This window comes from Ursus maritimus, unplaced genomic scaffold, assembly GCF_017311325.1.
Source record: "Ursus maritimus isolate PB19 unplaced genomic scaffold, ASM1731132v1 scaffold_35, whole genome shotgun sequence".
NCBI classification, from domain to species: domain Eukaryota; kingdom Metazoa; phylum Chordata; class Mammalia; order Carnivora; family Ursidae; genus Ursus; species Ursus maritimus.
This window is the reverse complement of record NW_024426119.1, coordinates 23,321,992-23,348,577: the sequence shown is the minus strand read 5'-3', so window position 1 is coordinate 23,348,577 and position 26,586 is coordinate 23,321,992. Positions and strand designations below refer to the sequence as shown.

Here is a 26,586-nt window from a genome sequence, read left to right as displayed (position 1 = left end):
GGCGGGGGGAGGGGCGGTGCATCGATGAGAGAGGTGGGGGCCCCTGGAAGGAAAAATCCACGGAGCCACAGCTGGCCTTTGGCTCTCACTGGCGAGAGGGTCGACACCCTCTGGGCATCAACCTAAAAGTTCCTGGCGCAGAAAGCAACTCCCCACTGGCCCAGAGAGCAATGTTAACGCATCTAACACAAATGTTCGAGAAGGGATATCTCTCTTTCCTAGTGGGTTTCTTGTTTGGGGATTTTAAGCAATCCCATTTGGGTTTCTTCTCCACCTATATCTTCCCCCATGGTTTCCCCTACCCTACCATTTTCCTTTCCTTAGCCTAGAATAGAAAATATTTCACGGGGCCTCCTTTACCCTGCATTTCACATATGGCCTGTTTTAAGTAGATTCTGACACACAAGTGAGAGGGCAAGAAAACCCGAGACTCTCCCACTGTTGCCTCCTAGAGAGGATGAAGGGAGGGGGGGGGGGGGGGGGGGGCTCTAACCCTTGGTCCACTGCTGGGAAAAGCAGTACCCTGGCTGCCTTGTGACTTTCGGTGGCTCTTCTTAAACTGTCTGCACTGACCCAGGAGGAAGAAGATAATGCCACAGAACTAGATTCAGGTTCTTGCTCTAGGGAACATTCTAAAGTTCATGACTTATCTTCCTAGCCAGACAGGGCAGACACTTACAGATGGGGCCCAGCTCTGACAGGCAGTCAAACGCACAGACCCCCGTGGTCCCCAGTGTTGCACACACCTGAAGGAAAATAAAGGAAGTTAATGTGGGAAGCTGGGCTCATGTGATATAGTTGTCCTGAAAAAAAGATTTAACCACAGGTATTATCTATCCTACCCATCGCACTGGAATAGCGTGTATTTCACATTACACTTTACCATGATACACAGTAAGAAATACATTTTATATAGCAATCTAGTACATGTGTGCATTTGAAAGAAAAGTTTCACCAAACCATACTACCCTGGCTACAGGAATGCCCTCTGATAGTTTCTATTCTCACCTGTTTCTTAGACAGATTATGACCCACTAAATTTATTTCCTAACACAGCAACGAATAGCAACTCTTACTTTGTAAAACATTGTATTTGGCAACTGTTCTGCTTTTTTTTTTTCTGTTTTTGTTTGTTTGTTTGTTTGTTTGTTTGTTTTGCAGTACGTTACTTGCCTAAATTCTGCCCAAATTCCTTCCTCGCCTCCAGGTCCTATCATTCTAAGCTGAGAACACATTCTGACTTACAAAAACAGGCACCAAGCCCCGTTCCTTGTCCTCCTTGATGGCTTTCTGAAGAGCCTCCCCTCGGAGTGAGAAGTTGTCATCCACAGGCAGAAACTTCATCTTCACCAGAGAAATCAAACCAGCTTTTTCCACTGAAGAGTGAGCCTAGAAGGACCAGGGAAACCTGTTAGCAGAGTCCACCCGGGATGAGCACCCCCCATCCCCCGCCCTGAAACTGCTGAAGTCAGACTGGGGGAATCAAAAATCTTGCCGTGTGTCTTCCCCCATGGTCCCTGGAGAGGACCTCTGAGGCCTGCACTGCCCTGAGCTCCAGCATACGCATGTCTAGAAAAACATCACTCAACAACGAAGACTCTAGAAGCCAAGCACTGAGCCCAAGGTTTGGCCTGTATTGGGCAACTCACCTGGTCAGAGGCATAGGCAATGAGCCGGGCGTTCAGGGAGGACTCGTCTGCCCCGGGTTCGGACGCTTTCATTTCCAGGATTTTGTCCTTTCTTGCTGCCAGCAAGGCAATCAAGGTGGACTCACTGACTGTGCTCTGTAGTGGAAGAGGGGTTACCTGTGGCAGCCTCCTCCTCTTGTCCCTTTGCACATTCCCCTGGCTCCAGCTGAAAGGGTTGCCCTTTCTCCTGACCCACAGGCCTATCGCACATTCTCTGTTCACAGCACCCTATGCATTCCTGGGACACCAGCCTCTCCTCCAATTGCACAGGGAAGTGATGAAAGCAAATTTGCACCTAATACCAACATCTTTATTAGAGGCCACAGAGACCACAAAAAGAACGTTCAGCCTCTGCTAGATACAAATTTGCCTATAGATATGTTTGCACCCCATGTAAAGCTTGCTAAAAATAAAGAACGTTTAATTTATTCAGTTTAGGCATGGAAATGGAGTTTGTTTCTGAAGGGACTTCCCGAGAGAGAGTGGGTCCTGGCCTAACGTGAGAGGCTGGTCGCTTTGGCCTTGGTTCTGTTTCTGTTGCCAAGGGCCCCCGTGACCTTGGGCTAGCATTGCCCCTCTAGGAGACTCTTTTCCGTTTATAAAATGAAAAGCTTCCCTTCAGCTGCCTCCCAGAGTGGGAGTATTGATTATCCAAATGAAAGCTGGATAGGATTCTGTTCTGGCCACAACTGTGGGAATCCTGTGGACCCCTCAGCAACATCACGGAGTTCTTAAAGGTTTCTCATCATTCATTCACTCGGTCTTTGGTGTCTTTGCTGCTTGAACTCTTCCCACAGCGGAGAGCTCTCTGCTAAAAAGCCTGGCAGACGGTGTTAAGGGGAGTCCTATGGATCAGATCCCACTAGATATTCAGCGGCTGGACAGCACTCTGCAACAAGGAACCAGCAGAATGGTAATCATAATAATAATGCCACCTTCCATCTACATAGCTATTCTCGGTTCACAAAATGTTCTGTCATCCCATTGGCTCCTCGTAAAACCACTCTGAGGTACTTGTGATTCCTGTCTACAGGTGAGGGTAGCAGTGCTCAGAGTCTTTACAGGACTGAAGCAAGTTTACACAGCTGATGAATATAGGAGGAAGCGCCGTTTGGTTGGAGACAAGCACGTGTTTAAATCCTTTCTTCCACTTACCAGCCAGGCAACTGGGGCAAGTTTTTAACCTCTCTGAGCTCCAGTGCTCTTATCTCAAAAATTGGTGATGATACTATTTACCTCCAGAGTCCTTGAGATAATTAAATGAAAAGCAAGATCAGGTTCGGCAGACGTTTAGCATGTCTCCCAGATACACCATCTGAAGTTGTAACTATCTGCAAATGGCCCAGAAAGGCCACGGCATGTGTAATTTGCCTTCCTTAGGAGGATTTTCATCTCGAAGCAAGACTGGAGAGAGAGAGGGAGCTAGCAAATGAGCCCAGCAAACTTTCCAGGTCTCATCTCAGGGCAGCATGGCTATTTTTATCTTAAAGAGGGGCTCATTTAGGGCCGCCTGGCGGCTCAGTCGGGTAAGCATCTGCCTTTGGCTCAGGTCATGACCCCAGGGTCCTGGGATCAAGTCCTGCATCTGGCTCCCTGCTTGGCTTCTCCCTCTGCCTACAGCTCCCCCTGCTTGTGTTCTCTCTCTGTGTCAAATAAATAAATAAAATATTTTTTTAAAAAGAAGAAGAGGAAGAAGAAAGGAAGAAGAAGGGCTCACTGAATGTTCATATCCACTCTCTGAGGAAAACATTGTTGCTATATTATTAGTTATTGTTATCTCTATCTTATAGGTTATAAAACCAAGAAAATTATGTATGTATTGGGGTAGAATTCAAGAATTTGGGGGTCCTCAAAGGTCTCAGAACCAAGGCCTCATAAATGTCAGGGGTTTATAGACACAAAAGTACCCAGCAGCATGCATGGTCTACGGGAAGCACCCAGCGAGCTCCAGTATGCAGATGGCTCTTAACAAAACAAGAGATCTTTGAGGAACTATCATTTGACAGATATCCAAATGATAGGGTTGTAGGATAAGATAAATCAATTTATGGTGTTCATTTTTCTCACCGCCCAGGGTCTCCTGGACCCAGGAGGGAGGGCAAGAAGTCTCCACTTGCCTTCTCTTTTCCTTCTACCATAAGGAGTTAAATGAGACAAAGAAGGAGAGGGGCTGGGTGAGACACTGAGAAACCTGAATCGAGCAATACTGGAAATGTGATCATGGGTGGACTTCTTAATCTCTTTCAAAGGAAAAAAAGAAAAAGGAAGAGTGGAGGTGGCAGCCGTGGTGGGAGTGGTGACCGCAGCAGAGGCGGTAGCCCTGCGGGCCGGATCGGCGATCACGGCGGCCACCAGGATAATGATGATGGTTAATGGCAAGAGGATGATGGCAGTGATAGTGGTGGAGGGGGTGACGTGGGGGAAACAGGAGAAGGGCAAGGGCTCAGCTTATCTTCCACTACGTAGCCCCCACGCAGGGAGGAGCTTCGCCAAGGTAGGCACCTGCAAGACGCCTCCTCCCTGACTGCCGGGGTGGTGGTGCAGGAAGTGCTCTGGGAGTCCCAGCATTTTCGCCAGCCAGTCCATGACATGCATCTCCAGCTCCGTGCACACAGGGCTGGAGGCCTGAAAGGGGGAAAGCAACTTCATCCAGACAGCCCCCGGGGACACCAAGATTGCACCCCTCCCCCTGCCCCACCAGCCCCAGAAACACATCTGTCTCTGCCCGGGCCCTCCCTGCCTCCCCAGGCTATCGGTGGGAACCTGACCTATCTTCCCCCTGGAGAAGGGGTCAATGCCAAGGCCTGTGCCCCATTCCCACCCCAACCTTTGCCAAACCATAGAGGGAAAAAGATGTAGGGCTTTGGATTGATGCCCTACCCTCAACGAGGTAGAGCCTTTTCTAACTCCCAAAGTTCTATGGAGAAACAGCCCTAGAAATGATTGCTTCCATTTGGCTTCCCTAGTCCCTAAAATACCCAGCTAAGCAGCATTCTGAAGGCCAAGGGCAAGTTTTAGGACTAAGAAAGAAAGCACTCCTTCCTAGAAAAGATAGCAACTCTCCCCCTTCCCAGACCTCCCTCCCCGCTGACACACCCTATACAGTCCAGACTTAAAACATAAAGCTGTTCTTGGAGGCTTCTGGCACAATTTAAACCAGCTTGATCCTTAGGGGGTTCTTAAGGGGAGTCTGAGGATATATCTCTAACCCCTCACAGACGAGAGCACAGGGGAAGTTGTACCCATAGGCACCAAAGTGCTTAGTGAGGATCACAAACTGTAGCAATACCCAGATCTCAGTCCAAATGTCATCTCTGTCTCTATAAGCTGTGTGATCCTGGGGAGATAAGTTACCCAAGCCTCAATTTCTTTATCTACAAAATGGGCCAATGCTCATGATTCCATAGGGTTAAAGGATAAGATGAGATCATTTCTATAAAGTTCAAGCTCAAACAATGTAGCCATTGTTAATATTTAACTTAGAACCCCCATTCAACGACCAGGACAAAATACGCCTGCCCCAGGATGTCACTTTCTGCTACATCCCCACTTGCTACTGATTATAGCTACAGCCATGGTTACTCACCCAGGTGAATCCCAAGCAGTTGATGGCATCGGCCAGCATGTCTCCCAGCAGCGACGGCCAAGAGGTGAGGGCTGGGTAGTAGGCGTGCATGTGGGGGCTTTGCCAGTGTACCACCTGGAGGCAGGGCGGGTACATGTGTGGCGCCAGGGAGCATGTCTGGGAGGCTTTCCTCTACCAGAGACCCTCCCTGGGCCCTCTGGAGATGGGCTGACACTTGGAAGACAGTCAAGCAAATGACACAACTCCATAAAAATAAAACATATTCATGGTGTTCTTGCCACCCTCATTTCTCATCTTCTAAGCTGCTTCATCAGTGAAGCCTCTGTACGTATGCAAAGACCAGAAGGGAATATGCAAAATGAAAACTGGTATAGTAATTAGGGTTGTGGATTCTGGATAGTGTTCACATCAGTCTCCAATGCTTATCCCCCATGCCACCCCTGCCCAGTAATAAAAGGAAGCTATGAGCTTCACAAAAAGAGGTTGCTTCTCCCATCCAGTTTCTTGCAAAAAGCATCCTTTGTTTTATGGGTCACCGAGCTCTCTGGGTACACAGCTCCTGCAGAGGGTCAGTGTGAATGGATTCAAAGCTGCCCTTCATTTCCCAGTGAGGAGGGAGAAAGGAGAGAAAAGGGCAGGGGAAGTGCCAGCCCAAGGGCCTGGGACCCCTACCTCCGAGTTAACCCCTGAGCCCACAATCAGAATGAAGAACCGGATGTAAGTAAGAGCCAGGTGGATAGACCAGGCCCCACTATAACGGGCTCATTGGCCTCATTCATTATCTAATCTGGCTTCATCTCCCTGTTGATGAGGATGCCCTGTTCATTTCTGCATTCGTGCTTTTGAGCAATGTGGTGTCTCCTGACAAGCAGGCACGTCCCATACTGACAGGATGTTCCAAAATCCACTAATTCCTAGAAAGCTACAAAATACTCATTTCCTCCACAAACCCTTTCCCAGTTCCCCAGCCCCCTCTGATCCTTTCCCTGAACCCATGGAACTCTCTCATTCTAGATGTCCCACCCTACTGAGAACTCATTAGTCAACATCCTAGTGAACCAATATTTAGTGTGCAGGGGGCGCCTGGGTGGCACAGCGGTTAAGCGCCTGCCTTCGGCTCAGGGCATGATCCCAGCGTTATGGGATCGAGCCCCACATCAGGCTCCTCTGCTGGGAGCCTGCTCTTCCTCTCCCACTCCCCCTGCTTGTGTTCCCTCTCCCCTGCTTGTGTTCCCTCTCTCGCTGGCTGTCTCTATCTCTGTCGAATAAATAAATAAAATCTTAAAAAAATATATTTAGTGTGCAGAAATTCTTGTAATCCCTCACTAGCAAGGACAGCGTCCTAGACAGTGTGTGTGGTAGAAGGAGCATAAGATTCAAGTCAAAGGACAAAGTTTCCACTCCTCTCTTTGTCCCTAACCAGCTGTGTGACTTTGTAGGTTTATTGTGAAGCTAATGAACTTAAGCTCCAAGGTTCTATGTTTGCATGGGTCTTTTTTGAGAAAGATACTTAATTTTATTTTCTTACAAGGGATCTCAAAATTTACATATGATGCAGACCCCATAAAAACAGGATACTCCTCTGCACCTTTCTTAACCTTAGTTTCCCATCATAAAATAAATCCTGTTTCCTGGGGTTGTCATGTGGATGGGTCTGGGAGGAAATCTGCACAACGTAAAGCACTAATGTTAATGGTGAGTTACTCACATGGTGATAGACACATCATATATCCTGACTTGACTCTTAGATAACCAGAACTTTTCCTCTGATTTTCGCCAGGTGAAATGTGTGAAAGGTAACAACAATATCTTCCATTTTCCCATGCTTCATCTTATTTAATTCTCACAGTACCCCTCTAAGATAGGTTCTCCCGTTCCCCCCGTTTTACAGAGGAGAATTCGGGGCTGGCTACGTGATCACACACACCTCACAGGGACAGATGACAGTGCCAAGACAGAAACCCCAGGCTGTCTGACCCCAGGGCCCAAGCTCCTGAGCAGGGTGGCGCCCTTTCTTCTCTCCCTGTGCTACTCTCTCTCCCCCATGAAGCACAGAGGAGGTTTTTCTAACCAGAGTTGGAATTAAAACAGAAGGGCAGCTCTTCTCTTTGTGTCTAGGAGATGGCAGGGAGGGAAAAATCAATCCAGTTTTCAATGAGGTGCTCGTCAACATGAGAAAGTGAAGGGCCAACCGCTTTCAGGCCGTCTCTCAGAGGCACTGGAAGACTGGGCCCTCATTATCACTGTCCTTAGTGACAGTATTTTGGAAACCTCAAAGAAGGGCTTCCATCCCCTAACCCTATCAAGAGGCAATTATCTGTTCTTTCAAGATAAATCTGATAAGATAAGCCAGAGAACCCTTATCAAGAAGAGACAGACCTCTCGTTCCAGAAATGAGCCTCTCTGAGCACACCCCCAGCAACTGCTGGAATTGCAATCAACGAATCAGCTCATTTCCGTCTCCTCTGACAGTTGCTCTCAGTCTCACTACCAAATTACAGTTGGCAGCTCGGCAGATTACATTTTACAGAATGAAATCCATGAGATAATCTTATCGGGGTGCTAGCCTCCTTGGTAAAGCTTTACGATATGGAAATTTTCAAAAGATGCTTGTGAAATAGGCTGAGTGGTCAGAGAGAGATGAGTAACTGGCTTTGTGCAAACTTGCCAGCCAGGGCGCTTGTACCAACTTATTCTGAGTTCAGATCATTTGGCATCCCTGCCTCCAGGCACGTTTCTGTCCCATCAAAGCTTTTAGGGGATGATGGAAGCAAATCCCAAGTCAGCCTCGGGAGGTCTCTGGACACCCGCGGTTCAGGCCACCAATGCCCCAAGCAGACAGAGTGAAGAGAACAGCCTGCACATGGGGGTCCCGCTGAAGGGCAGCGCCTGGGTGCACAGGCTCAGGCCAGAGCACTCAGTCACACACGAGTGGAGTTACCAGCGCAGGGGAAAGAGGCTCTGGAATAAGACTGGCCCAGGGCTAAAATCTTGGATCTGCCAGCCACAGATTCTGTAACTTTGAGAAAACAATTAACATCCCCAAACCACAGCTTCCTCATTTGTAAAAGAGGGAGTGTAGGATCACGGTGGGATAGAGCAAGCTAGCCTGTAACGGGGCTCATCCAGGGCCTGGCACGTGACATGGAGCTAAAGGCAGCCCTGCTGTGGGACGAAGACGGGCGCCCTCACTTTTAGCCTGAGCACCTTGGCAAGCTCCTCGCCCCTGTGGCCAGGGGTAGCGTCACAGCCCACAGAGGCGGCCTCCAGCTCAAGCACCAGCCAGCCTTTGTCTGCACCCTGGCCCTGCCAGTGCTGTCACCAGGCTGTGCTCTTTGTCACTGGGGGGACAAATGCTTCAGGGAAAGGTCCTCTCTACTCCTGAAAAGCAGCTCCGTCATGAGACCTCCCCTTGGTAGAGAAGGACACCATTCCCACCCCCCGGAGGAGGAAGGAGGGGGCCGACAGGGTCTCACTCAGCTCCCCGGGCCTCTCTATGTGACAATCAGGGTGTCCTCAGGGAACGTGTCTTCTCGGCCTCCTTCCTTCCCTTCAGCGAGTCTCAGCATTCTGTGGGAGGTTGCTGGCTCTGCTAGCTGGGACTTCAGGGACTGTCTCCAGCCTCCTCTCTCTGTCATGCTCTCCACATTGGCCTTTCCCCTCAGACCCAATTTCCATTCTTACCTCATTCCATTCTATTTCCGTGCATCTGTCAGACTCAGCCCTGGGGTGAAGTGCTAACTCCCTCCGGCCTCCCACCCAGCACCACAGGGCAGCCCTGGCATCAGAATCCTAAGTTCAAAGTTCTGGCCCTCTATATGCCCTCTAGACAGGCCGGCATGTTGGTGCCCAAATGGCAGGCTTACCCAAGGCAGGCCTCTCTTCAGGCCTACTGCCCGCCCTCCTATGCCCCGAAACCCAGAATCACCCTTGCGGTGACTGTATCTCACCCCAGGCATGATAATTCGCTCGATGTCCCCAAAGATGCTGTCCCAGCTGTCAGGTTCCTCGGGAGCACTCTCAGGCAGCTGGGCTCGCAGGTAACCAGGCCGGACATCCGGAGTCACACGCCGCTCCCGCACGGTGCTCAGATACTGGCAGATGTAATCCACCATCTCTTTTCCTACAAGGAGGAGGAGACACCAGCCTTACGTCCCCCGACCGGGCCTGGCCAACTCATGCCCAACCCCTCACATCAGGGCCAAGAGACTTGGTGAAGAAGGAGATGGATTCGTGAGCTGATGGGGAAAAGGTCAGATCCCTAGCATCAGCCTTGTCTCGAGAGTTTAAAAGTAAGTGAGGGTGGGGGCACCTGGCTGGCTCAGTCAGTAGAGTATGTGACTTTTGATCTCAAGGTTGTGGGTTCGAGTACCATATGGGGCTCAGTTAAAGGCAGCCTTTCTGTGGGATGAAGACAGGTGCACTCACTTTTATAAAAAAATAAAATGTTATTAAAAATTTATATATTTATAAATTTATATAAACTTTATATATTTATATAAAATTTTATAAAAAATAAAAAAGGGGAGGACACCAGTTAGGTGATGGGCTCTTGGTTTCAGCTCACGTCATGATCTCAAGGTCATGGGATCAAGCCCTGCATCAGGCTCTAAGCTCGGCATACTCTGCTTGGGATTCTCTCTTCTTCTCCCCATCCCCCCCTCGACCCCACCCCACCCTCAGCTATCTCTCTCTCTCTCTCAAATAAAAAAATCAATCTTTTTAAAAAATGAATGAAAAAACAACTGAGGGAATGAATGACCAGTGGAGGGACTGTGTGAGTGAACAAATGAACAAGACGGAAAATCATGAAGTATAAAACTCAAGCACCAAAGGAAAATAATGTATTTTTCCCTTATCCATAGCAACCTTGATTTTCTCTCCTACCTGTCTTTTCTTCTCAAAAACAGAACATCTAATTAATTTGCTACCTTACAGGTTTAATAGAAACTCTGTGGTTCTTTCTATCTGAAAATTGTTACACACACACACACACACACACACACACACACAACCTATTCTCTTTGTTAGCACAAATGGCAAACTCCCCTGCCAGGTTCTGATACAAGTTGAAAAATCTACTTGCTCACTCTTCCCACTGGACCAGCAATTTCTCACTTCTTCAAGAATCTGATTAAAACTAGGGGCTTGCACACACACACAAAAATGGTGTATAATTTCTGAGGTCCATGGCATCCCTAAAGCACAACCCTAGACCCAGACCAAGAACCCTGCCCTAGCCTGAAGTCTTGGGAAAATGCAAGACCATGTCTTTTTGTTTGTTTGTGTCAGGTTTTTATTTAAATTCTTGTTAGTTAACATATAGTGTAATTATTCATTTCAGGAGTACGTAAGACCAGGTCTTAATCACTCAGTTTCTTTCCCTCTGCTTGCACCAACACCTCAATGCTTAGGACATTTCTTAGATGCTCAAAAAAAAAAAAAATCAAATGAATGAACAAATAAATAAGGAAGAAAACTAGCCAACTGAAATACTCTGAAGTGACCATAAATTATTTATTTTTTCTCCCCATTCATTTCACCAGGACAGAGCTTCCGTCTTCAGCGCCTGTCTCTCCCTCCCTCTGAGTCTCTCTGTCTGCGTCTCTCCCTTTCTGTGTCTATGTGTCTGTGTGCTCATCTCCCTCTCTCTGTCTCTCTCAATACCTCTAATTCCTCCTTAGTACTCCTTAGGCTTTTGTCCCCCTGCAAAAAAATAAAATAAGATAAAAAAGAGAGAGAAGGAGAAGGAACCTGATTTCTTGCCTCTGCACCAGCTCATGCAAGATTCTTACAAGTAGGACCGATCCCAGAAAGAAACTGTGAAAGAGACAAGGAGAGATTTCGACACCCTTCTCTCTCCTCCAACCCTCCCACTGCTGATTCTTCTCACGGCTGCAGGGGCATCCCACCGGGGCTCTGAGAGCACTGGACCTAGCCCTGCACTTGTCCAGGGGCAGCGTGAAATGTGTTCGAGTTCTACACCCAGGACGGACGTCCGCGGGAACCTGCCTGAGGCTCCTGGGAAGCCCGGGAATAAGCCAGTGCAGGCTTGAGTGTCAAGGCTGCTAGCTACTTAGTGAGGGAGGTCTGGATGGAGGAGAGACGAAAAGTTGGATTTAACATAGGACAATACCTTACAGCAAAGAAATTTTAGGCAACATAACTTACCAGTGGGGACGAGGATATAAAAACTCACGGGGAGAAAAGTTAGAAGCAACTACCTCCTGCTCCTCTTAAGGAGCCCCGCGGGAAAACAGGCTAAGCATTTGGTTTTCCTCCTTCCACCAGGCTTGAGAGACAGTGGCTGCCCACTAAATATTTATGAAATGAAGGACTCCGTGAAAGAACAGCACCGACAGGTTCACACAGAGGAATGAATACATAGAACGGATTTTGCAGTGACTACAGAATACTTGGGGGCCTTTTTTATTTCTGCTTCAGAATATGAATAATCCCCTTTTCCCACCGAGTGGATCGGGAATCCAAATCCTCTCGTGGTGAGAAAGGGGGTTGGGGAAAGTGAGACACGGGAGAGTGGGAGAAGGAGAGGCCGAGGGAGAAGGAAAGAGAGGTTGAGAAAGTTTTAGATTCTGGGGTCCCACATTCCTTCCTCGGGAAGAATTTTGTGGAAACCAACTCTCAGAGAGCTAGTCTGCTCCGGTCCAATGACACCCCCCGAATCTAAGGGCGGACGACCAGCACCTGTTCCCGCAGAGCAAGGGGGTGCCCACCGCTCACCTCTCTCCCGGTACTCCTCGGGCTCCATCACCTCCCTGCGGCTGCGGCTGCGGCGCCTTCTCACCCAAAGACACGTGCGACGTGCGACGTGCGACGTGGAGCACGGACGCCTGGGCAGCCAGTGCCGGCCCTTTATTTAAAGGGTTCTCGCTTCTTCCCCCTTAGCTCCACCCTTCAAAGGCCCTTCCTCCGGGCTGCTTGAACTCCACCCCTTTCCCCCCCGGTTCTGATCTAGAGACCAGGATAAAAGGCCCTTCTAAATTAAACAGCGCCCTTAGCAACCCAAACCCGCAGGCAGCCCTTCCGCCCCTGGCCTCAGACCAGGGAGCCCCGTCGGACGGAGCGCCGGCTCTGGAGCCCAGCACAAAGCCGAGCGTGTGCGGAGTCCGTGGCCCAAACGAGCCGAGCCGTCGGATTCCTGCGATGGCTGGTCTCTCAGCGGCGGGGAGGCAGGGACGGGCGCTTAGAGCGAGGCTGCCCTGCCGGCCCCAGGGTGCTCAGGGACGCGGGTACCCTCATCCGTCACAGTGGATTTTCTAAATTACCACGTGCCACTTGCTGCTGGCGAGTAAACAGAGGAGCACAAAGAATACAAATGGAAACATCACTCAGACTTCATCGCTTTTAGCACTTGAAAGGGTGCTTGTGTGCGTGCGTGTGTGTGTGTGTGTGTGTGTGCGCGCGCGGTGTGAAAGGGCATGCAGACACTACTGTGAGGAAGGCTGCACGACCCTGGGAGCTTCTTTCTGAGGAAAAAGAGATCAAATGCATGGCTCTGGTTTCTCTTCAGAAGGCATAAACCTGTCGCCTTTTACTCGAGATTTCTGTGGAGAAGGCGCGGGGGCGGGCGGGGGGGGGGTGCCGTCGGTCAATAACCTGACATTAACGAAGCTCAAGGAAGGTTAGGAAAAGAGCGGGGCGCCTGGGTGGTTCCGTCGGTTAGGCACCGGACTCCTGGTTTGGGCTCAGGGTCGTGAGATGGAGCCGCAGGTCACCGGGGCTGTGGGCTTAGCGTGGAATCTGCTGCAGAGATCTCTCCCTCTGCCTCTCTGCCTCTGCCCCCCACCCCCTGCCCGGTGCTCGCTCTCTCTCACTCTCTCTCTCTCAAATAAATAAATAAATAAATCTTTTTTTTTAAGTGATCAAATGTTTTCAAACTGCCAAATAGAATCGGGTTTTCTTCTTTCTGGTCTTCGCCTTTCTTGTCCTCTCGATGGTATGGGACAGCCACTACTGCCTGGTCCTGGAGGCATACAGCCTCTCTGGGCTTCCAGGAAATGGCCTGTCACACTCTCCCTTCCACCTCTCTGCTGTCAGCCCCCTCCGATCAGGCTGTAGTTGTTGGCATGCTTCAGGGCATTACCCTGCTTCATCTTTCTCCCTAGGTGGCCTTATCCATTTTTGTGGCTTAAATGTTACCTATGTGACAGCCACATAGATACAAAGCCCGTGTTAAATTTATATCATGAGGCTCTCCCAGTTTCTGAGCTCCAAAATCTCTTATCCAACTGCCTACCTGACAATCCCTTTGTGTCAACAGATTCTGTGTCTGAGAAGGCTGTCCCTGGTTTGTATCCTCACATGAGGAGGAAAGAGAGCTCTAGTCTCCTCCTCTTCTTATGAGACCCTAATCCCTTCATGAAGGCCCCACGCTCCACAGCTTAACCTAAACCTAATTCTCTCCTAATACTATCACTTTGGGTGTTGGGCTTCGGCCTATGAATCTGAACACACAGTCCATAACAGAGTGCGTCTTAAAACTGGTGAAATCTGAATGAGGCCTAATTAACAGTATTGTACTGATGCCAATTTCCTAGTTTTGACGTTTCACTAAAGTTATGGAAAATACTATCATTGGGAGAAGCTGGTAACAGAGTGATTCAAGGATTCCGCACTATTTGTGCAACTTCTTCTGGATTTATAACTATTTTGAAATAAAAGCTTTCTTTAAATTGCTACTGAAAAATTTCCAGTGAAATATCACTTCACAACCCACTAGGATGGCTGATCAAAAGGACAAATGGGGGGCGCCTGGGTGGCACAGCGGTTAAGCGTCTGCCTTCGGCTCAGGGCGTGATCCCAGCGTTCTGGGATCAAGCCCCACATCAGGCTCCTCTGCTATGAGCCTGCTTCTTCCTCTCCCACTCCCCCTGCTTGTGTTCCCTCTCTCGCTGGCTGTCTCTATCTCTGTCGAATAAATAAATAAAATCTTTAAAAAAAAAAAAAAAAATTTAAAAAAAAAAAAAAAAAAGGACAAATGGGACACCTGGCTGGCTCAGTCAGTAGAGCATGCGACTCTTGATCTCGGGGTGCTGAGTTCAAGCACCACAATGGGTGTAGAGGTTACTTTAAAAAGAAAAAAAAAGAAGACAGATAATAACAGATGTTGGTGAGGTGTGGAGAAATTAGAACCCTCATACACTGCTGATGGGAACATAAAAATGATGTAGCCATTTTGGAAAACAGTTCTTCAAAAAGCTAAACATGAAGTTCCTTTATGAATCAACAATTCCACTACTAGGTATACACTTAAGAAAATTTATGTCCACACAAAAATTCTGACATGTTCTTCATAGCAACATTATTCATAATAGCCAAAAAAATGGAGATACCCCAAATGCCCATCCACAGATGAATGGATAAGTAAAATGTGGTATACCCATACAACAGACTATTATTCCACAGGAAAAAGGAATGAAGCACTGATCCATGATACAACACGGATGAACCTTGAAAACACGCTCAGTGAAAGAAGCCAGTCACAGAAGACCACGTATTGTATGATTCTCTTCATATGAAATGTCCAGAATAGTCAGACCTGTAGAAACAGAAAGCAGGTGACTGGTTACCAGGAGCTGGGGCGAGGGGAAGGTGTCAGAGGTTGACAGCTAAGGGAAGCAGAGTTCTTTGGGGGGAAGAAAATGTTTTAAAATGGATTCTTGTGATGGTTGCACAACTCTGTGAATATATGAAAAGCACTGAATTACTCATTTTAAATGGGGGATTTTATAGTATGGGAATTACACCTCAAAAAAGCTGTTGATTAAAAAAAAATAGATGAAAAAAAACAAGCATGCCTGAGGAATATAAGGTCTTTGGGGGGAAAAATGTCCTAGTGGATTTGGACTCCAGCAGTATTGCCAATACTTGTATAAATCTTTTGTGGGACCAGGGGTGGAAGTAATACTGACAGTGATAATAGCTGACATTTATCTAGCATATAAAAAGTACCAAGCCCCAGGTTAGGCATTTTAAATAGGAAAGTTTGTTATTTTCTCTTCAAGTGTTGTGTCTGTCCATTATCTCTCTTCCATCCTTCTGTCACTCCAATCACGCTATGTTAAACTTTGTTACATTACCTCATATATGTAACATATATAGTATTTATGTGTGTATTATATATGTTATAGAAGTTATATAAATTACATAGATATATGTTATATATATAATATTCTTTTCTTTATTTTCCATCTCCTTATCTCTCTTTCTTTTTTTAAAAAATATTTTATTTATTTATTCGACAGAGATAGAGACAGCCAGCGAGAGAGGGAACACAAGCAGGGGGAGTGGGAGAGAAAGAAGCAGGCTCATAGCAGAAGAGCCTGATGTGGGGCTCGATCCCACAACGCCGGGATCACGCCCTGAGCTGAAGGCAGACGCTAAACCTCTGTGCCACCCAGGCGCCCCATCTCTCTGACTTTCAGATGGAAATTTTTTCTGCTCTATCTTTGAGTTCTCTCTTCAGGTGTATCTAATATAATAATAAACCTGGGTATTGATTTCTTAACATGTTATTGTATTTTTTCAGTTGTAAAATTTTCATCTGGTTCTTTTTTTACAGTTTTTAATTTCTTACCAAATCTTTTCATCTTGAGTACTATTTCCTTGAACATAATAAACTTTTTTTAAATTGCCACTGAACAATATAAAAGACCCATATAAATGGAAAGACATACCACATCCTCAGAGTAAAGACTCGCCATCACAAAGATACCATTTTTCCTAAGTTACTTTATAAATCTAACACAATCCCAGTGAAAACCCCAGCAAGCATTTTGGGCGTTCTCTTTGGATTTCATTAGCTACTTTCATCATTCACAAGGAAAAATAAACTAAGAGAGTAAGGAAAACTCTGTAAAAGAAAAGTAACTAGCCGGTTCTGTTCTTACCAAGAAGGTATTAAAATATATTATGAATCCTCAATAATTAAAAGAATGAGAAACTGATGTATGAACAGACAAAAGGAAAAATAAATTCAAATGCATACAGGAATTTAGCAATAATAAAAATGGCATCTCAGATCAGAAGGAAAAAGATGAACTATTTAATAAATAGGAACAAGGAGAGCCTTCTGGAAGAAAGTAGGTTGGATCCCTCACACCAAAAACTTAGATTATTTTTTTAAATCAAAGATTTAAATTAGAAAAATAAAAGCATATATTTACATGAAACCATCACCATAATCAAGGTAAGGGCTTCATAGATGTAGGCATATGTCCAAACTCATCAAATTATATGCATTAAATATGTGCAATTTTTGGTATATCAGTTATGTAGAGGCCACTTTTGGCAAACAGGCTTGAGCGATGGAATGTGGAAAGGGCCCTCAAGGACCCCCTGGCTGAATACAGACGGGCTGGTCAGCTGACCCACCTCGAAATCTCCATAAGCCCTAACTGACCAATGGGCTACTTACTACTAGGCACAATTACCAAAAAGGGGGAAATCCCATACATCCCCATACATCCTCACGCTCCCTCTTTACAAGCAGCCCCTGCCCTCTGCCTCAGTTGCAGACAGCCTCTCCTCTCCTGGACTGTCCCCGCTCTCTTGCAGTGTATTCAGTAAACTTCTCCTTTGTTCTACCTCCAGTGAGTTCTTTCACTACCTGCCCCTTTTCCCCCCACCCCCCGGGCTTCCCCCAGATCGTCACCCCACGTTTGAGGGCCCTCATCTGATCAGGAGATACCCCATTTAGACGCCATAAATCATAGCTAAATAAAGCTGTTAAAAAAAAATTAAGATGAAAAATCCTCAGAGAAAATTCAGGAGGTCTGCTCCTCAACCTCAAAGTGAAGAAGATACCCTAACTATGGCTCAGAATTCAAAAATCATAAATTCAACCAATACTAGTTGAATGGAAATTTTTAAAATCCTGATTGGAGGTAGAGGGTAGAGAATGGGAAGGAGGGCGGGGACAAGGGCAAGAACTGTTATTTCTAGAAAGTGGAGGTCAAATTGGCTTCCCACAACTCAACCCTTTGTTGCATGATTACTCAGATGTGCCATTTAGTTGCACCAAGAACAATGAAGACCAGCAGAAATGGATTTGAGCATTTCCTGAGTAAAAGTGAGAGAGATTGCAAAAGTCAGACTCCAATGGAAAAAGCCTGCCGATCGTCTGAGAGAAATAAATCCTCCCCGTGTCTAGATTTGGACCTCCAGAAGACTAGGCGTAGCCGATTTGCTCTTGAATGTGTTAATATTCAAAGAGTCACCCATGGTCCACAGGGAAAGTTAGAGTGGAGGCCTCCGGGAATTGCAGGAAAGAGAGGACTGGAGCAGGCTCCATTCCACCTCACACTGGAGGGAAAGATGGGAAAGAACCAGACTGGCCTGGGTCCAACTCGCTTCAGGGTGATCCTGGTTATGCCACCCTCGGAGTTTTCGGAGACTGAGCAACCAGACTCTGGGAAATCTGAAGCGACTGAACTGTTGGACGAAATTGCCCTGGGGAAGCAAACCCACCCCTGGGGGTTGAGGATGAGGTAATCCCTGGATGCAGTGAGAATTCTCCTGAAGAAAGGAAATGAGGATTCAGGGACATAGGTTTTAGACTAGAGGGCGTTGAACATGGGTCCAGATGTTGTTGGCTTGCTCAAGGGACATGCTCCCAGTGTGGGGAGCCGGACTGGCTACACAGGACAGCAGATCTAGAATTCCTGGGGCTGGGGTTGGAGGGGTGGAGCACAACCACGGGTTAGATACAACTGGGGCCACATCTGGTAGCAATGAGAAGTTTTCTCTCCGTGTTTCCTTGTCTCACTATCTCTGTCTCCCTGTCTCTGTCCATCTCCCTCTCCCCACCCCCACTCTCTCTCCCTCTCTCCCTACATTGTGCTTTTCTTCCGAAACCCCTAGCTTCCAGAAAAATCTTGTTATACAAGTTACAGCTTGATTTCAGCTGTGTGGTGGGAAAGAGAGAAGGGCTTATGGAGGGCAAGAGAGGAGAACAGCCTACAAGAAGAAAAACCTGGCCACAGGATGTCATCTAAAGCACTCAGCACTTCGGGGCCAGCAGGAGGTAAGGGATCACCAGCACAGATTTATGGAATATGAAACTAGAGCATACTCTGGGGGAATTTCCAAAAACATGTGCACACTGGCGGGGGTTGAGGAAAAGAGAGTCAGGTGAAAGACTGGATTTGATGGGGGGGTTTGGTTGGGGTGTGCGATCAAGGATGGGGACGTAAACCATTTTAAGCGGGCATTAAAATGTACGTGTGCAGGGACGCTTGGGTGGCTCAGCCCGTTAAATGTCTGCCCTCGGCTCAGGTCATGATCCCAGGGTTCTGGGATCGAGTCCCACATCCGGCTCCTTGCTCAGCTGGGAGCCTGCTTCTCCCTCTGCCTGCTGCTCCTGCTGTTCTCTCTCTCTCCTTCTGATAAATAAGTAAATAAGTAAATAAATAAATAGAATCTTTTAAAAAAAACTTACATGTGCAGTAATAGGCACAAGATTATGGTAGCACTGTTTGTAATAACCAAAAGCTGGAAATAACTTAGAATCTTAGAAGGGGCACATGGTCGATATCACACAGGGCAACACCCCACAGCAATGAAACTGAGCCAGAGGTATAAGCAACAACACGGGTAAATCTCAAACATGATGTTGAGTCAAATAAGCAAATTACCAAAGAATGTTTCCATTTAAGTAAAGTTCAGAAAGAGATAAAACGATTGCTTAGAGGTGACACACATGTGCTAAAAATATACAGGAAAAGCAAGGAAATGATTATCACAAAGTCAGAAAGCTCAGAAGCATATTGTGGGGGGTGGGCAGAGACATTGCTTCTGGAAGTCTGAGAATCTGTTATGTAACCTGGGTGTTAAACTATACATGTATATACACCATGTTGAAAAAAAGATTACTGTTTCATACCCATAAGTTAGCATACCAGCCTGAGTATACCAAATGTATCATGTTTTATAAACCTGAAGTGTTTACTTAACTATATATATATTGACCATCTTTGGCTATCAGTGATATTTTTAGAGCATCTTTTTTTTTTCTTCCAATATTTTATTTAAATTCAAGTTAGTTAACATAGAGTGTAGTATTAGTCTCGGGAGTAGAATTTAGTGATTCATCACTTGTATGTAACACCCAGTGCTCATCACAAGTGCCCTCCGTAATGCCCACCACCCATTACCCCAGCCCCCTGCCCAGCTCCCCTCCAGCAACCCTCCATTTGTTTCCTAGAGTTAAGAATCTCTTATGGTTTGCCTCCCTCTCTGATTTTATCTTATTTTATTTTTCCTTCCCTTCCCCATCTGTTTTGTTTTTTAAATTCCACATGTAAGTGAAATCCTATGGTATTTGCCTTCCTCTGACTTCTTCAGTTTAGTATAATATACTTAAGCTCCAACCACGTCATTGCACATGGCAAGATTTCATTCCTCATAATATATATATACGTACACCACATCTTCTTTATCTATTCATCAGTCGATGGACATGTGGTCTCTTTCCATAAATTGGCTATTGCTGATACTGCTGTTACCAACATTGGGGTGCATGTATCCCCTCAAATCCGTATTTTTGTATCTTTTGCATAAATACCTAGTAGTGCAAATGCTGGGTCATAGGGTAGCTCTATTTTTAACTTCTTGAGGAACCTCCATACTGTTTTCTAAAGTGGCTGCACCAGCTTGCATTCCCACCAACAGTGTAAGAGGGTTTCCCTTTCTCTGAATCCTCACCAACATTTGTTGTTTCCTGTTTTGTTAAGTTTAGCCATTCTGACAGGTGACAGGTGTGAGGTGGTATCTCATTGTGGTTTTGATTTGTATTTCCCTGATGCTGAGGGCTGTTGAGCATTTTTTCATGTGTCTGTTGTCCATTTGTAGGTTTTCTTCGGAGAAATGTTACAGCATCTTTTTTAACAGCCATAATTCAGGCAATCCCTATTTTGAGCATTTAGGTTGTTCCTAGTATTTTACTGTTGCAAGTTATGCAGCAGTGAACATCCTTGTAGTCTAATTTTTGCACATATCTTTCAAAATGATGATGAAGAAAAAGCAAAGATCTAGTTTGAGTGTGGTGTTGTGGAAAAAGAAATCAGAGCAATTAGAAGAGACTACCTGGGCGGTATATCCGGACGGCTGAGTAAGGGGAAGTCATGTTAGACATATACGAGCTACTATCTGGAAAGGGCTCAGAACAGACAAGTGCTATGTGATGGTTTGCTACAGTGACTGGTTTTGGTAAGAAATAGAGGCAGCTATCTCATGTTTATTATGATTTCAATCCCTGTCACCTCTTTCTTCCCCAGCTTTATAGATATAATTGACATATAACATTGTATTTTGCCCCCTAAATAAGCACTGGGTCCAGATGTGATCTGGGGCTGGTCTACAAGGGGCTTATGGTGGGGAGGAAGGAAGTCCACCTTCTTTCAGACAGGAGCCAGCTGCAAGAGTAATCAGGCTTAGGAGTTCACTTGGGAAAGTAGCGTCAGGATAGAGTTGATAACAAGTACTGCCTTAGGACAGCGGAAGATCACACCTTTTTGTCCAGAGGGAGAGGGAAATCAATAGAGTGCTGCCTCTTCTACATAGTTCCTCAAAGTAGAGTTAACAAATGTTTACCAAGTACTGACCACTATGCCTTGTGGTTTTCATACACACTATTGGATTCAGTCTTCAAAACCACCTGGGAAAGTCCTCTTCTAGCTCATTCTAGAGAAAATGCATCTCAAGGTAATTAAAATGTTTGGCTAAAATTACACACAATAATAATAATAGGGTCAAAATTTGAACCCAGCACTACCGGATGCAATACTCGTGTTCTTTCCTTCACACCAAGATGTCACTCAATTTTGTTATCTGTGACTCTTAAGACCCCAGACCTCTAGGAGTAGGAGGCTAGTGAAATCCTAATTTTTGGAGGCTCTGTTCAATGCTCTCAAAGACTTTATTAAACATCATGTGCAATAATTCAAACACTCATTGTCCTTTCAAATATAATTTGAAATAGACAACCATAAAATATCCAAATATAAATATATAAAATATAAATGATATAAAATATCAAAAGTTAGAGCAAGAATTGAAAAAAAAATTATCTTAGGTAATATATTACATCTCTTAAATCTTTCCCTTCTTGTATACTTTATAAAAAGGAAATCGTATTGAACTAAAAAGAAAAAGGAGCAAATTATAAATTAAAATTTCATCCCACCTTTAGTTAGAATCTCCTTGAGTGTTAGAGTCCTATCAGACTTGGGATTCTCCCTCAGCCCGGCATTGAGAATCGCGTATCGCAGACATCCAGTAAATATGTACTACTCAAGACCATATACACAAATTTTAAAAAACAGACAGTGGGAGAAGATATTTAAAACTCATACAACCAGCAAAAGATCAGTTTCCAGGGGTGCCTGGTGGCTCAGTCGGTTAAGCACCCGACTCTTGATCTCAGCTCAGGTGTTGATCTCAGGGTTGTGAGTTCAAGCCCCACACTGGGCTCCATTCTGGGTGTGGAGCTTACTTAAAAAAAAAAAAAATCAGCCATGAACTGGCAATTCACAGAAGAATAAACACTAATGGACAAGAAACAACAGGGTAAAAATGTTCAACCTCACTAGTAATAGGAAACAACAAATAACGAGAACAATTTCATACCAATGAGGGTTGCCAAAAATATCCGTGTGTGACAGAATCGGGTGTTGGTAAAATATTATGGGAAAATGAGAATTCCCATCACTTCACTATTCACGGCTACTTTAGAAAGGAATTTGACGGTGTTTGGTAAAATTGACTACCCTCGACCTAACAATTCCATTTTCTGGGGGAAACTTAGCATATGTATGTAGATAGTACAGAGAGTACTATTTGTAATAGCAAAAAATTTGAAGTGATAGGGACGCCTGAGTGGCTCAGTCAGTTAAGCGTCTGCCTTCGGCTCAGGTCATGATCCCGGGGTCCTCGGATTGAGTCCCACATCGTGCTCCTTGCTCAGCAGGGAGCCTGCTTCTCCCTCTTCCTCCCCCTGCAGCTCCCTCTGCTTGTGCTCTCTGACAAATAAATCAAATCTTTTTTAAAAATTAGAAGCGACATATCTATACATAGAACAAAGAATAAATCAATGATGGCATTTCCTTATTTAATTTTATATAACGGTCAAAATGAGTAAGTATTCAAGTATCAATATGAATAAATGTCTAAAATGCCGATAAATTGAAAAAATCAAAATGCAGAATGACTTATGTATAGAATGACAGCTTTACTCAAGTTTAAAAAACACACAAAACTCTACCACATACTTAACAAAATTTGGTGTGTAGTAAAAACATGAAAATGTGGATAGACTGAAACATCTCAACCTCAGGATAGTGGCTGTCTTTTGGTGGGAGGGGAGAGAATGGGATGCGGAAGGGGAATAAAGGGACTTCGACACCGTCTAGACCATTCTGTCTCTGAAAAGATTTGAAGCAAAAAAGACAAACGTAGGATTTATTAAACTTGGGTAGTAGGCACATGTTTGCTATATTGTTGTTCTGTCCTCTTCTACAGGTCTTGAAGTTTTCATTAAGCCAACAGCAAAACTAATGAGTATTGAATTGTACCTAACGAAGGCAGTAAGCATGCGTAATAATATGCTTCAGTGTTTGATGCAAGACTCTATGACACCGGGCAGAAACACTGGGAAGAGTCAGTTCTCTACAATTCATTTCTACACAATTTTTTTTAAAAAGGAGACTAGGCTCACTCAAGTATAAGTTTTCTTAATATTACTATTTTTCTTTTAAGATTTTTTTTTTTTTTTATGTGACAGAGAGACAGCCAGCGAGAGAGGGAACACAAGCAGGGGGAGTGGGAGAGGAAGAAGCGGGCTCATAGCGGAGGAGCCCGATGTGGGACTCGATCCCGGAACACCGGGATCACGCCCTGAGCCGAAGGCAGACGCTTAACGACTGCGCTACCCAGGCGCCCCTCTTAATATTACTATTTTTCTATAGCAAAATAAGTGAACGCAATTTAAACTTGAAGTAACTCCTTAGTTATAACGATGGCAAATCTAGAGTAATCATGAAAAATGGTAATACAAAAATGAATGCTTTACTTTTACCTGACACACACACAAATATATCAGAAAGTTATTTCAGGAAAGTCAGACATTTAAGTAATCTAGAAAACATACTACATATCAACTGTGCACATGAGATCTACGCTACTTAAATGAAAAACTAAGCAATTAATAAAGCATAGTGGACAGAACCACAGAGACCACATCAAAATTTTCCCAGTAATTAAATCATAGTTTTTTGGAAGTTACAGTATTTATCTAAAAATGAAGGAGCGCCTGAGTGGCTCAGTAGATTAAGCATCTGACTCTTGATTTCGGCTCAGGTCACGATCTCAGGGTCCTGGGATGGAGCCCCATGTGAGGCTCTGCACTTAATGGGCAGTCTGCTTGAGATTCTCTCCCTCCACCCCTTCCCCCAACTTTTGCACTCTCTAAGAAATAAATATTAAAAAAAAAAATAAAAATGAAGAGCCCTCAGGAAATATACCCAGACTATATTCAATATTTGATTATTGTTAAGTTGAAATATTTTTAAAGGTGCTCAGGGTATCAAAATGATCAAAAACTATTAAGACCATCTCTCTGTATATCTCTACATTTGGGAAAGTTTTAACAAGTCACAAAAATATTGATATAAAAATTTTGATTTGGAACCAGAAGCATATCTCCAGTGGTAATACTGTGTTTTCCATCATGGGTTCCACAGTCATCTAAGAATGAATTCAGGGAGCTTACTTACGTCAAACTGAATCCACACGCATTGAGATGCTCTCGTTTAACACGGAGAAAGCAAATAGCCAACATCATTCAAAACTACAACAGACTAGCTATCTATAATGAAATCCAAGTACAGTAAATATTAACAAATTTATTAGTTAGTTCATTCCTAAGTTGATCTGACATGCTGGAGGAGTTGTTTACTCAATAGAAGCTAGGTGAATAGAAAATATATTTTTTTTCTATTTGCTATATAAGCCTGAGTGCTAATGCCTTGGGAACCCATCCATATGTGTTCCATATGGAACTCATCCACAAAGGTTCCTCCAGTTGTTTTGTGATTATATCTGAAAAGGTTTTTCTTCTTGCCATATTTTGAGTCAGTTCTCAAGGTCTTCCAGGTATTTTTTTTTTTAAAAGATTTTATTTATTTATTTATTTGACAGAGATAGAGACAGCCAGCGAGAGAGGGAACACAAGCAAGGGGAGTGGGAGAGGAAGAAGCAGGCTCATAGCGGAGGAGCCTGATGTGGGGCTCGATCCCACAACGCCGGGATCACGCCCTGAGTGGAAGGCAGACGCTTAACCGCTGTGCCACCCAGGCACCCCAGGGTCTTCCAGGTATTAAAGTACAAAGACAACTTTATAGATTTTATCAGGAAGAAGCTACGTATAGAGTAAAACAGAAAAAATCAGTCATATCAGCACAAAACACCCATGAATAGGTCTATCAACTCACCAATTCCTGTTATAGGCAAGGGTTTCTTCTAATTTTCAATAAATAACATCATAAATAATGATGCTGAAGAAAAAATATAGTGCATAGATTCTCATTAGCAATGTTTTAGATAAAAATATTTATATACAAATTTTTGTCATAAACAAAAATGGCATGAGATTTCACATTTATTTCCCTCCTCCACTTAATTTTGTTCTTTTGAATGTCAGAGGAAAGCTCCCCAACTCCCAGCCCCCCACCACCATAAAGAAATAAAGCAATCCAGTGTCAGAGTAAAAGAATAGAGTACTAGTCTGCCATTCATATCATGAAAGATTGACATAAGAATATTATTCCTAAAAGCCAATAAAAACAAATGACATCAGAAGCCCTTATGGCAAGTAATTACAATATAAATAAAATAAATACCAATAAATTAAAATTAGTTAAGAAGTACAGTCCCTGCAGATACTATTTGCCAGATGAGGCTTTCTGAAAGCATCACAGATCCAACTTAGAATTCGTAATCCTAGAGTTCCAATGACTGTACACAGGGAAGGGTTAAATCTGAACCGAGTAATTAGGTAATCAAGACAGCCAATGAGTTCCGTGTCTAGATAGTATGTAACTATTCTAGCCGCACAGGAAAGAAGCTAATTCGTTAAAGGAATTAATTCTTTAGGCCCTAAGAGTTAGGCATTAGGGCTTGTTTCCCTCCCAGAACCCTAGCTGAGTAAGGCCGCTCTAAACGGTGTTTGTTCACACATCAGTGGAAATAATTAACCATCAATGTGGTTACCAAAATGACCTTTAACTACAAAGCCGTCATTAGGAAGGGGAAGCACATTAAGTATGGATTTCTGCAAACTTCTCTATTATTCTGTCAGTTCCTTTAATCTTCTGTTCAAAACACCATCGAGAATTAGAATGCAAAGCTTTTCCAGCCCACCTGAAAACAGAAGCTAAAAAAAAATAGTAAATAAGCCCATTGTAAATGTGTTATAAATTCTTAGTCTAACTATTGATTTTGCAGCACACTGGATCAGGTGTAGATGACTGAGGAATTATACAAGTTCAGCATAACACTGGAACTTGTCCCAAAGACATCTGAGTATTTACCTGCTACTATCATAGACTTACTCCTTTCAAGTACCAATTATTTTTTCCCATCTAGGCCAGATGTTACTGTAAATCAAAATTCCTTCTTGTACCAGGTGAAGTCTCTAGCACAACAGGAGACTGGAAATCAAAGAACGAATTAAATCAGCTTTCAGGGGCTCATTTCCAACACCGTCTCAGGGCTCTTTGGGGCCAGTCTGGTCTGGCAGCGAAGTCTACAGTGGCTTGCACTCTGGGGTAAAGATACTGGTCCTTCTCCACTCCAACCTGCATATGTCAAAGGCACTCTGCCTAACAAACCCATAAATGCACTAAAGTAATAAGAGACATAGAAAAACTAGCTTCACGCTATTGAAAATATGGCCTAGCATTTGTAAAACCTAGTTTTAGGTGATTTAAAATATATGTCAAATTTAGTGGAAAACTGAAAAGGTCTTTTTCTCGTCTTTTTAGAGTTCTTAAATTTGCTCTCAAACCTTTCTAAGTTCCCAAATAGCAATTATCAGGCTGATAGTTCATAGATCCTTTTATTACCTTAACAATTATAATAACACCAGTGAGAGCTAGCAACCTCCCAAGAAATTACCTCGAGGATTTGTAAGACACAGTGTGAAGAATATATGTATTCTCATTCTAGTGGAATACGGCTGTAACATACAGAACAAAATTTTTAATGTGTGGTCAAAATATAAGTCTACACTGAATG

At 44.6% G+C, this 26,586-nt stretch overlaps 1 protein-coding gene across 1 annotated transcript in view; it reads right to left on the bottom strand.

Moving 5' to 3' along the window:
* HDC (histidine decarboxylase) overlaps nucleotides 1–12,169 on the bottom strand; it is a 22,046-nt gene extending 9,877 nt beyond the window's left edge. Inside the window, exons 1-7 of the mRNA XM_008705954.2 lie at nucleotides 12,016–12,169; nucleotides 9,225–9,397; nucleotides 5,275–5,388; nucleotides 4,191–4,313; nucleotides 1,650–1,784; nucleotides 1,246–1,389; nucleotides 680–746 (exon numbers count right to left, since the gene is read on the bottom strand). Coding sequence (XP_008704176.1) covers nucleotides 680–746; nucleotides 1,246–1,389; nucleotides 1,650–1,784; nucleotides 4,191–4,313; nucleotides 5,275–5,388; nucleotides 9,225–9,397; nucleotides 12,016–12,043 — 784 coding nt within the window. The 5' untranslated portion in view covers nucleotides 12,044–12,169. The remainder of the gene's footprint in view (nucleotides 1–679; nucleotides 747–1,245; nucleotides 1,390–1,649; nucleotides 1,785–4,190; nucleotides 4,314–5,274; nucleotides 5,389–9,224; nucleotides 9,398–12,015) is intronic.
* Between the last annotated feature and the right edge of the window lie 14,417 nt (nucleotides 12,170–26,586).